General features: G+C 48.5%; 1 protein-coding gene across 1 annotated transcript in view; it reads right to left on the reverse strand.

Annotated features, from left to right (window-relative positions):
- Window positions 1–3,887: 3,887 nt before the first annotated feature.
- TRIM66 (tripartite motif containing 66) overlaps window positions 3,888–17,571 on the reverse strand; it is a 46,918-nt gene continuing 33,234 nt past the window's right edge. Inside the window, exons 11-20 of the mRNA XM_011947589.1 lie at window positions 16,560–17,079; window positions 16,210–16,305; window positions 14,685–14,745; window positions 13,612–13,786; window positions 12,998–13,287; window positions 12,414–12,540; window positions 11,812–11,886; window positions 11,245–11,397; window positions 10,604–10,822; window positions 3,888–9,857 (exon numbers count right to left, since the gene is read on the reverse strand). Coding sequence (XP_011802979.1) covers window positions 9,798–9,857; window positions 10,604–10,822; window positions 11,245–11,397; window positions 11,812–11,886; window positions 12,414–12,540; window positions 12,998–13,287; window positions 13,612–13,786; window positions 14,685–14,745; window positions 16,210–16,305; window positions 16,560–17,079 — 1,776 coding nt within the window. The 3' untranslated portion in view covers window positions 3,888–9,797. The remainder of the gene's footprint in view (window positions 9,858–10,603; window positions 10,823–11,244; window positions 11,398–11,811; window positions 11,887–12,413; window positions 12,541–12,997; window positions 13,288–13,611; window positions 13,787–14,684; window positions 14,746–16,209; window positions 16,306–16,559; window positions 17,080–17,571) is intronic.

The raw sequence follows: 17,571 nt of genomic DNA on the forward strand, positions 1-17,571 counted from the left end.
AATCGTGGCTCCCTCCCTGCAGCCTCAACCTCTTAGGCTCTAACGATCCTCCCGCATCAGCCTCCCAAAGTGCTAAGATTACAGGTGTGAGCCACCATGCCTGGCCCTACTTAATAAATTTCAAAAGTCACAGAGGCACTGCCTTGGCAGAATCTTTAATATAAAGCAACATTGTCAGTGGGCCACACCACACATGGGAACCACTGGAACAAATGAGGAGCCCTAGATACAAACAACTGCTTCCTCCAGCATCAGGCCTTAGCCCTTAGGCTGGGGCAAGACCGAGGCTGTGGTGTTCCTGTTTACAAGCAAGAAGCAGATCTTTATTTTCTCCATGAGTGTGGAGCTTGGCTTCAGCAGGTCTTACATCTCTGACATAGCTGGAAACCAAGGGTACATCAATTTCCAAAAAAGCTTAGGAATATCCTCCCAGCCCGGTGAGCAAATAAAGCACTGTTTTTGGGACACTGGTTACAATATAGAGTCAGCTGCTGTAAAAAACAAAACAAAAATAAACAAAAAACACCCCAGACTGGATGCCTACACCTATAATCACAGCACTTTGGGAAGCCAAGGCAGGAGGATCGCTTAAACCCAGGAGTTCATGGCTGCAGTGAGCCATGATCATGCCACTGCACTCCAGCCTGGGTGACAGAGCAAGATCTTGTCAAAAAAAAAAAGAAAAGAAAATAGATACTGGCAACAATTAGCACTCTCTGTTACAATTGCAGAGCTGTCTCTAAGGATTGGTTACGCCCTCTCATTTCCCAAAGCATATTCTGGGCAAGGCCTTCGGGAGTGATGTCTGTAAGACAAGGGGTCTCCCTCTCCAACCTGGGCACAACTCCAAGGCCCATGGATGATAGTTCTTCCCAGAGAACAGGCATTCTTATTCTAGGAAGCCCTACATCAAACATGAAGCTGCACCTACAGCCTGTGGTAAATATAGTTTTTACTGCAAATTTTTGAAATTATTTTTATAATTTTGCTTTTTAATTATTTGGCTAGGAGTAACTCATTTAATTTATGTTGGGCTCAGGTTTCTTGGCAATTATCTTGTATATATAGAATTTCTTATGAAGTAAGAAACTCTAACTTACAAATTGTTTTCAGGTATAACAATTTTTATGAAGCTTTATAAAATTGTTATAAAATTAACAATTATGGCTTTAAACTGATATATAGACATTTATGTATAATTAGACATTTATTTATAGACATTTATGTATAACTAGACATTTATGTATAATTTGCCATCTTTTATTTTATGTTGTTTCAGGACTTTTTGTTTTTCTTGAGACGGAGTTTTGCTCTTGCTCCCCAGGCTGCAGTGCAGTGGCGCAATCTCGGCTCACCACAACCTCCGCCTCCCAGGTTCAAGCAATTCTCCTGCCTTAGCCCCCGAGCAGCTGGGATTACAGGCATGCACCACCAGGCCCAGCTAATTTTGTATTTTTAGTAGAGACGGGGTTTCTCCATGTTGGTCAGGCTGGTCTTGAACTCCTGACCTCAGGTGTTCCACCTGCCTCGGCCCCTCAAAGTGCTGGGATTACAGGCATTAGCCACTGCACCCGGCCAGGACTTTTTTTTTCTTTTCTTTTCTTTTTTTTTTTTTTTTTTTTTGAGACAGGGTCTCACTCTGTTACCCAGGCTGGAGTGCAGCGGCACGATCATGGCTCACTTCAGCCTCAACCCCCAGGCTCAAAGTGATCCTCCCACTTCAACCTCCTGAATAGCTGGGACTACAGGTGTGTGCCACCACATCTGGCTAATTTTTTTTAAGAGACAGGGTCTTGCTATGGTGCCCAGGCTGGTCTCGAACTCCTAGGCTCAAGCGATCTTCCCACCTTGGCCTCCCAAAGTGCTAGGGTTATAGGTGTGAGCCACAGTACCTGGCCAGGACTTATTTTTATAGGCCTTTGAAAAGCTCCTAGACCCTGGATACTATGCCTTCTACTCCCTAGTGGATAAAATAATCCATAGGCCAGGTGTGGAGGAAGAGGAGGTCAAATGCTGCACTACCTATGAGAGCAAGACTTGCTCCAGGGAGCTGGCCTGACTAGCAGCTTGCCATGGAACCCAAGGTGTGGGGAGTAGAAGGGCTGTGTCCCTGGAACCTAGAGAAGGACTAGTACTGAAAAAATTAGTAAGGCAAGTCAGTGTGGTGGTACATGCCTGTATCTCAGCTACTCAGAAGGCTGAGGCAGGAAGATCACAGAGTAAGCAGAGAAACGGTTCATGTACTTGGGCCAGTCTGGAGACGGGTGAGAGGTCAGAGAAAATTTTTCAGGTCTCATCTTAACCATGAAAACTGATGATTATCCTTCCTTGAAACACAAACTTCCTTGGCTTCTCGGATACCACATCCCTCTAGTTTTCTTCCCACGTCCTGGCTGCTAAGATGGAGGATATGAGAGGAAGAATCTGTTAAGGGGGTGGCTAGTGTGTCAGGTAACACTGAGACATCCAAGGGGAGCTGTCCAATAGACCACAGGATCGGTGGTGAGTCTGGAGCTCAGAAGAGTGGGTCCATGACTTTTATCACCAAACATCGGTTACAGTGTTGAGCTGCAAGTACCAGAAACCATTTCTGGCTGATGTATGCAGAAAAAATGAATTTATTATAAGGCTTTTTAGGTGGTTCACAGAATTGTAAGGAAGGCTAGAGAATTATACTCAGAGCTGTGCAGCCAGGAACAATTCCTGAAATCATGTGCAAAATTGGTCTGCTGAAGAAACTAGCAATGCCATCGAGCCCCACGTGCTTCACCTTGTACCGCTGCTGCTGCTACTGCCGCCACGGAAACCCCACCTGCCTGCAGCCAACACTGTCACCAGAAAGGAGGCTCTGGGCTTTTTTTTTTTTGTAAATCACTACCACTAGGCCTGTAACCTGACTTCAACGGATGCTGGGAAATCAAGATTCTAGTATATTTAGCTTCTGCAGGGAAGAATGAGCTATGTCTCCCAAGACTCCTGAGGCAGGAAATTCACCAAAGATAGGAAAGGGGTTCAGACTTGATGCAGCCTAATTGAATGACAAATATTCATAACAATGCCCTTGACGCCCCAAAAATGGCTAGAAACCACTAGTGTGGAGAAAGCAGAGAGGACAGCTAAAGAGATGTAACTGGGGACCATTACTATATAAAGGACATTCTTGAAGTGTTTAGCGCTTGAAAGTGTTAGGCATTCACATGATGCCTTTTCCCTAACTCCACCTCAGAATTGTTGCCTGTGTTTTGAGAAACAGGTTGTGTTAACACAGTAAGAAGCAGAGACATGGTGGCACGTCCCTGTAGTCTCAGCTACTCAGGAGGCTGAGGTGGGAGGAAAACTTGAGCCCAGGAGTTTGAGACCAATCTGGGCAACGCAGCAAGACCTTGTCTCTAAAGAAAACTAAAAATAATAAAAATAAGAAGCAGGCTGGGTGCGGTGACTCACGCCTGTAATTCCAGCACTTTAGGAGTCTGAGGTGGGCGGATCAGGAGGTCAAGAGATCGAGACCATCCTGGCCAACATGGTGAAACCCCGCCTCTACTAAAAATACAAAAAATTAGCTGAGCGTGGTGGTGTGCACCTGTAGTCCCAGCTACTTGGGAGGCTGAGGCAGGAGGATTGCTTGAACCTGGGAGGCGGAGGTTGCAGTGAGCTGAGATCGTGCCATTGCACTCCAGCCTGGCGACAGGGTGAGACTCCATCTCAAAAAGCAAAACAAAAAATAATAAGAAGAAGAAAAAGCAGAGAGGTGAGTTCTTCCCTAGAGAGAAAGGTCTCCCAGGCTATTCTTCCCCACCTTGAGTTCTTATGATGTAGAGATCTAGGGGCAAGAAGGCCATGCGATAGGTTCAACTGTCTTTGCTGAAAAACACTCCAGGACACAATTCTTGGTAAAGAAAAGTGCTATTTTTTATTTGTTCTTGAATGTATAGGTCCTTTTAAGATCAGTGATACTACTTTCCTTTAAAATATCCTCCCTCATGCCCCTACCGCTTTGGATCCAATAGCCACTCCTAACAAGGGTCTAGGAGGAACTCATCCTACATAGCCAAGAAAGGGGGTACAGCTTGAGGAATGGGCATATGGCTCAGGAAGCAGCACCAGCTGATAAGAACTTTCCTCAAAGCAGCTCTGTTTGGCTTGTGAGTCCCCTTTCCCTGCCCTGGTCTGGACTCCCCCAGCTGTGTCCTACCCCCGGAATTCCCCTGTTCCTTATGTGGCCTGATCCTTAGAGTCAAAATCATAATTAACATTTTTACAGCTGGAGAGCTGGGAGATCACTGTTCTCAGCCATTCTTCCACCACAACTTTATAGATGAGGAAACTGTATCCAAGGTCACACAGTTCATAATGGAAAGAGCCAGAAATTTTGGTGTTCGGACTCTCAAATCAGGTATCTTTCTAGTATGTACCTCCTTACCTCCAAGAAAGCAACCAATAGCTGCCTCCAACTCCAGAAACAACTGGAGCAAGCAGCTGGTGGTGATCAGCACAGGTGGAAAAGGCCCTGATATAGGGAGTCACGCTGACTCCATCTGAGCCCCAGCAAGGGAGGAACCACCGCACTCCCTAGTCTCCCTCCATCCCGATGGTAGCGGCAGGCACCCACCCTGCCAGGTTCTCCTCCTGGTTAGCAGCACTGACATGCATGGAAACATGTCTTACCACAATCCCAGACTCCTTCTCAATGGCAGCAGGCTCTAACTGGTGCAGGATCATGGCGAAGAACTGCCCACCAGCATGGTAATCCAGTTTAGCCAGACTGCGGCCTGGATGCTGTAAAACCTAATCCACACCCTCGGGCTGACTTAGATGGGGTCTCTTAGCAAACATGGCTAAAATATCTGTGTTGTCTGGGAGAGACAGAGGGAAGGACTCACAGATGCTGTCCTCCCAGCAGGAGCTCATAAACATGCTTGGCATGAGGAGAACTGAGTTCAGGAAAAGGAAGGGACGCAGGAAATAGACAGAGGAAGCAGGAGCAGCTGTAATTCTTCCTGCCTACCCAACTCCTGAAAAGAAGAGACCACAGACAGCCACAGATATTTCCCCCTGTCTAGGTTTCAAGGATGGCTCAGCCTGTGTGAGCTGAGAGGTAAGAGGAGAGAATCCAGAGACTTGTTTTTTTGGATTCTCTGAGAATGCAGAGACTTGTGGTGTCATAAAAGCTAAGGGAGGAGGCTGTGAAGCTAAGGGAGTGAAGCTAAGGTTGTGTGAAAGCTAAGGGAGTGAAATGCTGCAGAGAGGTCAAGACAGCTGAGCACTGAAAGGTGTTCATTCTATTTGGCAACCGGGCAGTCACTGGTGACTTTTATGAAAAAGTATAGAGGGCTGAAGAAAAGCTGAGGAAGAATCAGTTTAAAAAGCTTCTTTTTTAAAGTAACTTGGCTAACAAGGAAAACGTGTAAGGGGTAACAGACTCTGAGAAATGCTGTTTTAATCTTGGGGAGAACTTGTTTGCAGGCTGTGTGGAGGTAACCAATGGATTCAGACTCCAGGGAGTGGGAGCAGTGAACTAAGCGAGGGAGCAGTCTTGGAGGACATACAACAGTATTCAAGACAGAGAGAACTAAATAGGAGCAAGAACGGAGGGGATGGGGAGAGTTACAGACACAGATGAAATGAGAGGGGAGAGAGGAGCAGCGGGCAAGGAAGCTCTTGCTTTAGGGACTCTCTTCTGTGAAGTAGACAGTGAGCTCAGTCATTTGCGGAGGGCAAAGATGGAGGCTTGGGTGGGGGAAAAAAGGGGTCACAACAAATTGAACTTCCAGTCAATACCGAGAGCTCAACTAAGGCTGCCAACTGTGAATCTGTCATGCTTAGCAGCCCAGGAGATGGAAGCAGCAAATAGGGTGATGACGAAAATGGAGAATGGCTTATAGTTTTAGCAAAAATTGAAGGGGATAGGACTGGCGCAGTGGCTCATGCCTGTAATCCCAGCACTTTGGGAGGCCAAGGGAGGCAGATCGCATGAGCCCAGGAGTGTTGATACCAGCTTGAGCAATATGGCGAAACTCCATCTCTACCTAAAGTAGAAAAATCAGCCAGGCATGATGGCACGCACCTGTAGTCCCAGCTACTCAGGGGGCTGAGATGGGAGGATCACCTGAGCCCAGGAGGCAGAGGTTGCAATTAGCCGAGATCATGCCACTGCAATCCAGCCTGGGTGACAGAGCAACACTCTTTCTAAAAAAAAAAAGAAAAGAAAAGTTGAAGGGCATGAGAAAGTTCAGGATGCTGATAAAAACATCAGTGTGTGATAGGGTGTGATAGGCTCTGAGTTCATGCTGGGGAGGGGAAGAAGTCCAGGAGAAAGCTAAAAGACAAGAAGAGGAGAGAGAGGGCTGAGGTCATGGAAATGGACTGAAGGTGCAGGGCAATGTTGGCAGTACTGAGGGAGGGAGAAGAAGCCCAGGAGGTGGCGATCCAGAAGGAGCAAAGGCTCAGTTCAGGAGTTCAGAAAGGAAGACTATAAGTGACTCCATGGAGTGAGAGAGGGAGCAGAACAGAGCCCAGGAACAAACAAGGAGGCGCCTCGGTCTTAGGAGCCAGGCTGTTGCTAGAAATGGGTACAGGGAGGGAGCCAGAGACCGCCGGGCTGGATGACAAGGACTGCCATGGAACAGAGCCTATGGAGGGTCTGATGGCTGCCACTCAGGTAGGGGTACTAGAGGCAGGCAAGGTGTGTGGTTAGCAATTGCTAGAAGTCAGGCAGGGCTAACCTACCCATGTTCTGTAGAAGAGTGCTCTGCAAGTTCATCGTGAACCAATTTTTTTTCTTTTTTTTGAGACGCAGTCTCGTTCTGTTGCCCAGGTTGGAGTGCAATGGCACATCTCAGCTCACTGCAACATCCACCTCCTGGATTCAAGCAATTCTCCTGCCTCAGCCTCCCAAGTAGCTGGGATTACAGGCACGTGCCATCACACCTGGCTGATATTTGTATTTTTAGTAGAAACAAGGTTTCACTACGTTGGCCAGGCTGGTCTCAAACTCCTGTCCTTAGGTGATCCACCCACCTCAGCCTCCCAAAGTGCTGGGATTACAGGCAAGAGCCACCGCGCCCGGCCAAAAAATAAAATAAAAATTTTAAATCCTGAACCAATTTTTAACTAAAATCCCCTTTGCATCAACTGAAGCCACTTTACTGTCTTATTTCTCAGCACACCCAAGAAGCCAATTTTTCCTCTAGAACCGCATGCTGTCCCATAAGAATCTAGAACTCACCATATTTTCACTGCACGATGTTGTCAAGAACAAAAGGACTTGGCAGACTTCAAAACTGGGCCATTATGGGAATAATTCAAAAGCAGGATCAGCCCAAATGTTAATGAAGAGCCCCTGCAGACAGTCACTTGGCTAGCAGGACTTTTTTTTTTTTTCTTTTCTAATTTCTAAGTCATGTTCTGGTTTTTCATGAAAAAACAAAACAAAACCGTGACTCAAAACTCTGGTGGCTACGTCTAAGGGAAAAGCCAGGGAGAGGCAGGTTTCTCAAGGGAGCCTCTCAGCATGCAGGTTCTCTATGATGAGAAGGGAGCATGTGTCTCTCCAGCACATTACTAAGATGCCCCTGGCCCAGCAAGCTGATCCTTGAGCCCAGGAGGCCACACCCAAGCTGGAAGCCTCACTGATATAAGGAAAGCCAAGTTTTTAACAGGCATTTCTGCTTTAAATTTGTGGTCTCCAGTTGGTCCTGAGGAAGGATCAGGTCTGAGCCTGTCACAACACTCACCGGCTGCCCAACACCAAGTACAACAAAGCTCACAGGGATGGTGGGAATGTGGGCTGCACAAAGGAAAGATGACCTAGAGCAGGAATTAGTGACACGAGAACAGAGGGTACTTTGCCAAGCCAACTGAACAAAGAAGAAGATTCAAAAATTTAAAGGGAAATGACCAGATCCCAAACCAGAAAGTCATGTGAGTCTCAAAGGGCAGAAGCCTAAGTCCAAAGATTGCTGGACTAGTAAAGCATTGAAGACTTAGTTACCCCAAACTAGAAAATGGGATCCCAGAAGCCCATCTGCTTAGGAGAACGTGGCATGTGCTGCTGAAAGAGTGGCAAACCAAGGGGCATGGTTTGCTTTAAAGTGAAGATGATCTCTGAGGTTGGGTAGAGAAGGAAATGAGCAATACCATCAACTCACAAAGAGAGAAGAAATGTTTTCAAATTTTTTAAAAAATTGCTCATTAGCGAAGGCCCTGCAAACAAGAACATCCTTGAACTTCATCTCTTAGCAGAAACAAAGCCATGACTTGAGACTCCCCTGAAATTAGCCATGCAATGACAGGACCAGGGAGAGCCATCTCAGTCCTGGCCACTGACATGTCAGGTTCATAACTCCCCCAACAATATGAGCAATGGGTTCCCTCTCATCCAAGCCCTTGCTTGGGAGGTAGCCTGACCTCCAGTATCCTCACAAACACCCTGCGAGGACCATGCAGATCCATCCAGGATGCAGCCTTGAGTGCCTGTTCCCATGGCTTCCAGAATGCTTCTCTTTGCATTCCAGGAGAACTAAGGCTCTGAGGTTGCTTCATGGTCACCAAAGCACATTGGCTTTTTGCCTCTTGATTTTTCCCCCTGTCCACCTTAGACAAACTTCCCCAGAAATGTCTAGATCTAGCCCCTGTTGGTCCCTGAGGCCTTCTCTAACCTCCAACAAAAAGGGCTGCCAGTAAAGTGTTGGCTTTTGGGGGGCTGTAGACAGCCTCGAGGTGGGCTAGTCAGAAGACTCACTTCTGATCTTTGGCTCATGAACTCGGAGAGGTTGAGAACTAGAATCTCTAAGCAGGAGGAGAGGCCCAGAGGAGTGAGCTGGTTGTGGGTTACTCTCTCCACCCATGGAACTCTGGACCTGAAGCAGACAGCAGCTGCCTCACAGTATTTACAAGCAGAACTCAAGATCCAGACCTCTGAATGAGGATGATAAAGGGTATGGCCACTGACAAGCACCAACAGTCACTTCTAGGAAGGCAGGTTCTCACCCTAAAGAAGTGCGATTAACCCAGAGTAAGTAGCACAGAGGGCGGGCTCTCAAGTGGACATCTGTCTAAGTCCGTAAGTGAAATCTAAACCAGAAGTTGTAAGTGGTCTCTGCAGAGCCACCCAGCTCAATCAAGAATGTCACACCATCCACAGCATTTTCACAGCAGCCACCTAAGTCAACGTCGGGAAAGTGAGTATGCAAAACAAATACCCTGAAAACCGTTAGAACCCAAATAGGCACAAATTGAGACCTACGGCCTCTAGAAGCCTCCACTAGTGTGCACATGGCAGGTGCCTCTGTCCAGACAGGACAAGCAAAGGCAAAAAGTGATAGTCTTTGGCTGTGCTGGGCCAGGGATCACAGTCCTACCATATGTCTAAACCTCTCTCCCTTCTTTTACCCACTTCTGAGCCCAGGATGAGTTCAGATATATACATGGCTCCTGAGCCCTGGACACTAAAAGGTGAGACAGGTCTGCTTTCCTAGGCAGAAAAAAATTCACCAAGGAAAGTAGGTCCTCCCAAGCCTAACCAGGTGTGGTCCTGTCAAGTGCAGCCTATACATCTGATTACTCTGGTAATAATAAATACCCTCCTCTCTCCTGTTTATTACTGAAATTTTCTCTGTAGTGGATGCACTATGGCTCCCAAACAAATGCTATAGATGCAAATGGCAAAGAAGAGCACTATACAGTTCAATGAGGCTCATCTACCATCCACATTCTGAAGAGGATAAACTGCGAGATGGGGAGGAATGGTCGACAGGATGGGACAACAGCTGCCAGAGTGCCCAGTCTCCTTTTGGCTGTCACACCTGAGAGATACTGTTGGCCAGGCGAAATGACATTCTCTTTGCTCTTTCATTCTCCTGAAAGAAAAATACATATTTGGAATTAAAGTAGCCAAATGTAGGATTTATTAACATGAAAAGGCTATGTCAAGATTGCAGTTCTGCAGAGTCAAAGTATTTTATTCTACCCCAGGAATGCAGCAGTAAAACTTACTGAAGCCACTAAACATTGTATGCTAAGTATGGTAAACAACTGGGGATGGCTGGTCACACCCTGGCACACAGTAGGCAGGCAAAACATTTCGGTGGAATTAAACAGCACTGAATGGATGTTTCTGGTCTACACAGGTGGGACCAGCCCAAAGATCAGAGGAGCTCTCTCTGCTGCAAGCAATACCTTTCCTTCCTTAGCTACACCAAGGGGCTAAGAAAGATCCCTTCCTTTCTCCCTCAAACCCAAATAGAAACCAGGCACTAAGACCAGGTAATTCCCTCCTTAGGGGCATCACAATCACAGTGTAGTGTAGCTAGCACCAAACTGGGAATCAGGACAACTGGTTTCTCAGCCCAGGTCTGCTGCTAAATGCTGGGTTACCCTGGGCAGGGACAGGTACCTTTCTGAATTTCAAGTCTCGTGAGTAACTGGCATTGATGAGCCCTGTACTGCCCTGCCTTCCTTAGGGGTTAAGGGGCTGGAAGTGGGGGTTCATTGTCACCACTATTTTTTGTGCCACCCGAACAGCTTCGCCTTAGGTTGCTGCTTGGGTGCCCCTCTGCTTGCCTGATCACCACCCACCTGCTGCCGGCTGGCAGTAACTCTTTACCATATGTCGTCGCCGCCTCTTGGGTTGGATGCCCTCCTGCACGTAGGGAGGCCACGGGAAGCCCTGGGGAGTGGAACATCCACTCTCACTAGACACCTCCTCAGAGTCTGAGTCCTCCTGCCTTGGCTGGGCAAACCGTTTCTCCGGGTAGATCTCCTTCAACCAGCCCTCAAAGAACACTTCCAGGCAGCGGCCAGCCTCTGCAACCTCGGAGTCAGGCTGATGGGGGGAGGAGAGCAGTGATGGTCTGATGGTCTAGCCCTTTTCTACTAGTCCATCTCTTCCAGGTCCCCCAAGAGCTACACAGAGCACAAAGCCTGGCGCGGTCTCCTGAGGTGTCTGGAACTTGACATTTTTCTCTGAGGACTCAGGAAAACTAGTTTGGTAGCAGCTTTTAAGGCAGAAGTGACCCCAATAGGTATCCACAGATGGCCAGCCACTAGTACCTCCCCTTTTTCCTGAGTCCATGCTGAGGCATGAGTGTGGGAGAGAGCTTTTAAACACTCACCACAGCAGGCCCCCAGAATCTGCTCCCCAGTCCTCATGGCAGCCCAGACCAAACCTAACTCCCACCGCTACCCACCCATGACAGTCCTGGGATTGCAGGGAAATATGAGATAGGGAAAACAGGCAAGACATACATAATTGAACTTAGCACAGTTCCAGAACATGAGGCGCACATCTGATACCACCTCCTCTGGGGTGGTATAGTGAGCCGGGTCCTTCTTTTGCAGCTTCCTCCGGATGATTGACAGGTCCATGGGCCTCTTGATAATCTGGTAATAATGCCGGGCCTTGAGGGAGGAGACATGAGGAGAAGGAGGCAAAGGGGGTAAGAGAAGAAATGGAGGTGTGGATAAGAAGGAAGAAGAAATGGAGAATGAGTTGGAATATAAGTGAAAGAATAGGAGGAGGAATGATGAGAAACAGGAAGAAAAGGATGGAGAAAGAAGACAAAGAGAAAGGGAAAAGGAGGAATGTGTCACCTGTCAAGTCAGATCTGATACAGTAGCAGTTGTGGGGGGGAGGCTGGAATGGCCATGTAGGACCTCCTATGGTCCCCTGGACTATCCACAAGTTAATATTGTCACTACTTCCAGTGGCCATGCTCTGAGCCCAGCCTGGGAACTATGATGCTCCTGCCCCAAGGCCTGGGCCCTCTGAGCAGAAAAGACAATAGCAGGCAGAAACAGCATGGCCTTCCTTACCAGGGGGCTGACAGGTTCATGGAAGGGCAGGCTGAGGTTATTGCAGCACAAGGACAATACCAGCTTCTCACACTTCTGCAAAATCAGAATTGGCAACAGAGTTACTTTGTTCTGGTCTCACCTCAGTATGAACTAAAGATGCTGACCCTCTCCGTCTCTACTAAAAATACAAAAATTAGCCAGGCGTGGTGGCGGGCGCCTGTAGTCCTAGCTACAGGGGAGGCTGAGGCAGGAGAATGGCGTGAACCTGGGAGGCGGAGCTTGCAGTGAGTGGAGATCGCGCCACTGCACTCCAGCCTGGGCGACAGAGTGAGACTCCATCTCAAAAAAAAAAAAAAAAAAAAGATGCTGACCCTGATAACTCCCTGGCTCTGTCCCACAGGGTGCCAGCTGCCATACTAAGGTGCAATTCAGGTTCCCAAGCCAGAGGAAAACTGCTGGGAGAAGGAAAATCATCCAAACACCCCTGGGCCAAGTTGTCAGGCATAGGACAAAGAAAGGTATCCAGAAAAGCCCCTCATCCCCTCTGAAAGCCCTCAGACCCTGTAGGCAGAGGGGGCTGCTAAAGGCAGGGAACCTTGCTTCCAAAGACTCCTCCCTACCTTCTGGTCATACATGCTTAGGCCAGGAGATGCCCGCATTCCAGGCTGGTTATAGCGCGCATTCTCACAGTCGTACTCCATCTCGGGCTGGGTCAGGCTGCGGCACAAGGTACACACCCACTCTCCCCTGCAGGGGCAGGTGAGGCCACGTTAGGCCTCAGCACATTGCCCAGAGCACCCTTCCCTCTCCCTCTGCCCTAGGGCAGGCATGGGAAACTGAGTCCCTGGTCTTTCTATGTAAGAAATGGCTTCCTAGCCACAGGCTTGGAAGAAATTCAGTAACTCAGAGTTTAGTGAATTTAGAAAAACAGGGGTTAGGGGAGACTGGGGTTAGTAGTATAGGCGCAAATCCACATGCAAGAAGAAGGTGAGAAAAGAGGTGGAAAGGAAGTCAACCAAATGTCAAACATCCACCTATCTGTGTGCAGAAGATACCCAGGCCCATTAACTCACAGACTGCAAAAAGCAGGTCCAGAAGAGGGGAGTAAGCCCATCCTGGGAACTCTGTGGGCCTGGCCTGGAATAATCATCCCTGGAGCGTAACCCTACTAGCCAGGTGATGGTCCTGGACTGGCATGACTCACCCTGGGAAGCTGAGCAAGGCTGGCACATGGCAGGATAGGTGGAACACTTTGGGGCAGTGGTCACAGCACAGCAACTCTCCACCATTGAGGCAAACAGCACAGAAGTCCTCATTCTCTATTGGAGCTGGGGGGCCCTTCTTGGCTCCTGGGGTTCGAGGAATGAGTCTGTGTTCTTCAGGAGATGTGCCCTCCACTTCTGATGGCCGCTGCCCAGCCAGAGAAGTGACAGTGACCTTTCTTCCCCCCAGACCTGGGGCCTGGGTGGCCTCAGACAGTCTGTCCTGGCTGACCTTGGGGAAGAAGTAAGTCTGGGCAGCCAGAGCACAGAACCAACAAGCTCTCGAGGGAGGGGAGGGAGGGACTGGCAGGCCCTGCGTGCCTACATGAGAGCCACTTATTCCAGGACCCCAAGCAAGCAAGCCCCATGAATGCTGGGACATCTCACTCCTAATATGCATCTCACAGGCCCCTTGCAGCAGGGGACAACGTCTGGCCGAGCTACAGCCCCATCAGAGACTCAGGAAAGGTCCCAGAGTCAGAATTCTGGCAGTAACAGAAAGAATAAGCTCTTAGGCTGGGCCAGCATTTAATGCCAAAGCAGAGCAAAGTGGTACCTTAATGGACATGCTGGAGGACTCAGTACCACACTCGATGATCAGCAGGAAGCTTCCATCCTGATCATTCTTCTGTGGCTTCAGCTTGAACACAGGCATCTCTCCTGAGGAGGCAGCACAGATCTTGAGTCGCTCCAGTCGCACATAGGGAATCTTATGCTCGCTATTGAAGGCTCTGCAGCAAGATAGACACCCCGGGGTCTTGATGGGATCCTCCTCTGTTCCCAACCTCTAAGTCAGAAACATCCATGATCCCTGTGATGATTAATACTGAGTGTCAACTTGATTGGATTGAAGGATACAAAGTATTGATCCTGGGTATGTCTGTGAGGGCATTGCCAAAGGAGATTAACATTTGAGTCAGTGGGCTGGGGAAAGCAGACCCACCCTTAATTGGGTGGGTACCATCTAATCAGCTGCCAGCAAATATAGAGCAGGCAGAAAAACATGAAAAGGAGAGATCGGCCTAGCCTCCCGGCTATATCTTTCTCCTGTGCTAGACACTTCCTGCCCTTGAACATCAGACTCCAAGTTCTTCAGTTTTGAGACTCAGACCGGATCTCCTTGCTCCTCAAGCTTGCAGACAGCCTATTGTGGGACCTTGTGATCATGTAAATTAATACTTAATAAAGTTATATATATATCCTACTAGTTCTATGCCTCTAGAGAACCCTGACTAATACAATCCCCAGCTGAATTGCTACTCCAGATCCTCTCAGATCTGGACTCTGAATGTGGACTCTGCAGGTCCACATTCTGTCCCCTCCTGGCCCAGCTCTGCATGGCCAGGCCCTGTCAGCCACTGGGAAGCCCTTTGGTGTAGTCCTGGTCAAAGACAGGAGCTCCCTGAAGTGCAAGGACTGCACCCAGAGCACATGCCTCATGGTGCAGGAACCAGGACATCCTCCCACAACCATCCCAGACATCCACTTGAAGGTTGAGGGGTTGAAGAAGACAGTTGCAGGCAAATTTCTTCCACTTGTGGTTAATTCATCAAGGATGCTTCCTCCCTGTGCCAACATCTCAGGATGTGAAATCATGGATGGGAGGGAGATTAGTCAGGAGGCTGTTACCTGATGCTCTGGTTCTCCTTTGCATCCAGCTCTAGGGCTCCTTGTTCAAAATTCTCATACTCTAAAGCAAAAGACAGATAAATACCTGTGACACACATTTGTGGCAACAAGCCCTGTCATGCATACCTTCCACTTATATCTGCTATTCATACCTTTGGCCACACACCTGTCATACAGTAGTTATCTACACTATAGTTATTCATAGTGGTAACAAGTTTGCCATGGATCTCCTTCTTGAGAGGAGGAAGCCACCTTCTTTTAAAAAGATGAACACAAGTAACACTCACAGGCTGCCTATGGGTGAGTGTTAGGCACTGATGGGCAAGTTTCTCACCTTCAAGATGAGCTCAGAAATCACTTGTTCTCAGTACACCAGTGTTGCCTCCTCTGAGGAGTCTTTTTGTCCAGCCTATGCCCTGTCAGCCAAGTGCTGGGATTCCAGCAGTGCTTAAGAATCCAGCTCACACTCCACGGAAAAGAGGCTCCCAGGGAGTTCTCCCCTGAGTAGGCAGTCTGTGGAGGCAGTCATGGGGCAAAAGGATGGAACTAGCATCCATTCAGCACCAGGCACGGTCCTAGGCACTGTACATGGGCAAGCAGGGACTAAAATGTTTAACTGCATAAAACGCAGAGTTACATTATTGTGTGTAATAAGAACCAATAATTTTTCAGTTGGCCTTTCAGTCAGTGTGAAAAAAAAAAGGAGAAAAATTATGTCTTTCATTTTCATTTATTACACGTATAGGAAACAGACTAATCATTACAAATTAAACACGCATCATACATTGAACGAAAAAAGTCCCAAATGATCATCAGGGAGTCACTTCCTGACCTCCCAACTAGCCCTCACCTTCCACAGAAAAACAAACTTAGCCTAGCCTGGTTGGAGAAAGGGCATGGGAGGCTGAGAAGTGAATCAGAACCAATCTCCAATGGTCCAAATTACCTTCACTATGAGGCACAACACAAATTCACATTACTGTCAGGTACCAGGAAAATCCTTACTACTCAGAGTAAGTTATCAAATGATTTCACTATAGTTATTGGTCCCAGTAGCCTATGAAGTAGGTGCGATTAGCCCCATTTAGAGAGAAAGAAATCAGTTGAGGGAGGTTGGGTATCTTACCAAGAATCAGAGGGAGAGAGAACTGGTTTCCTAACTTCCATCTATCGGACTCCAAAGTCAGACATGCTCTTTTCCCTATAACATTTTGTCAAGGCTAGCCCTCCTGGGCTGAGTTCTGTTTCCCCCTAGGTATAAAGCAGACCCCCAGGACTCTTTGCATGGGGAGTGTTACAAAGAGAATAAGTCCTGGCCATCCCTAGATCAGCCATGGCCATGGTGAGGGAAGCAGAACAGGTGTTACTAAGACAGTTCTGGAGGAGGGAAGTAAATTCAACCTCAGAGAGACGCACTGTTTCCCCAGCTTAGAGCTTGTCTGCTGGCCTCTATCTCACCTAGAAGTGCTGAGTCCATCTGCTCAACTCTGTGGCCAACACGAAGGGCAGGCTGCTTGAGTCTCACCTTTTGGGTTCCGGTACTGCTGCAGAGCTGTAGATGTGCTGACCACTGGCACCAGTGGAGGTTTCTTCACAGAGAGATTAATTGGCTCCTCCAGTTCTGAGGGGATGGCCAAGTCCTTGGAAGCATCCAGACCAGGGGCTATGGGACCTTGTCCCAGTGAGTCAGTGAAGCGAGTGGAATCCTCACTTTCCATCTTTCAAAAGAGAAATATCAACAAGAATCAAAGAACTCAGACATGGTTGTCATTAGTGGTCTCAGAACTGTTAAGCTAAGGTCAGAATAAGGGTCCCAGTGGCCAATCTTTTGCCCATTGATGAGCAAAGGAAGTTTGAATAGCATTTCCCCAGGACTTACCTTACACAGAGCATTCCCCAGGGAGGGATCAGCCCCATCTCCGGGGCACAGGCTCCCTGAAGTTCGGCCAGAACTGGAGCTGGACCCAGTTTCTGGCTGCATGTCAGAAACTGGAGGAATGCTCTGCAGAGAACAAGTTTCCAGACTTGGCACAGCCTGGGTGTGACCAGACATTAGGCTGGGCCCAGCCTGAGTGTGATCACTTGCCAGGCTTGCCATAGCCTGAGGGGAGTCACTCATCAGGTTGGGCACGGACTGGAGTGTGCTACGCACAAGACTGGGCACAGTCTGTAGGTGACAGGTTGTCAGGCTGGGCATGGCCTGGTTTTGAACACTTGTCAGGCTGGACACCGTTTTGGGGGAATCACTCAGCAGGCTTGGTACTGCCAGGGGGGTGCCAGATGTCAGGCTGCTCACACTCTGGATCTGTGGCTCTAGGGGCCTCTCCAACCTGGTAGATGACAACTCCATCTCCAGAGTGTTGGAAAAGCCCATGATGCTCACCGAGGTGGAGTGCTGTGGGAACAGAGACAAGGGGTAGAGTCAGGCTGCTAGCTGGGAATGGAGGGAGGAAGAAGGGGGACCCAATCCACAGGAGCTCCCATGCTCCAATTCCACTCTGGCTTCAGAGTCTGGTAGCTGCCAGGAACTCAGGCAATGCATGAAGCCCTCCCTGTTCCTCTTCCTGAAACCAAGGAGGCTGCTAGGCTATGATACACAGAGAGAGGCACAAGCGGAGGACTGTGTGTGTGTGTGTGTGTGTGTGTATGTTAGCAAGAGTGAGAAAGAGAACTTATTGCCTGACCTGAGGCATGTACACACACATGCACACACACGCACGCACACACACACACAGTCAGCCACATCCCTCACCCTAGTCCTGTACCTAAGCAAAGGGTCAGGTTGTGGGACTGCCCTCTAATTTCAAATTCCCCTCTGACTATACCACCAGTGGCTTCTCTTCCCGTTAAGGGGTGCTATAGAATAGTTTCTGCTATACAAAAGTAG

The sequence above is a fragment of the Colobus angolensis genome, unplaced genomic scaffold, assembly GCF_000951035.1.
Source record: "Colobus angolensis palliatus isolate OR3802 unplaced genomic scaffold, Cang.pa_1.0 Scaffold269, whole genome shotgun sequence".
NCBI classification, from domain to species: domain Eukaryota; kingdom Metazoa; phylum Chordata; class Mammalia; order Primates; family Cercopithecidae; genus Colobus; species Colobus angolensis.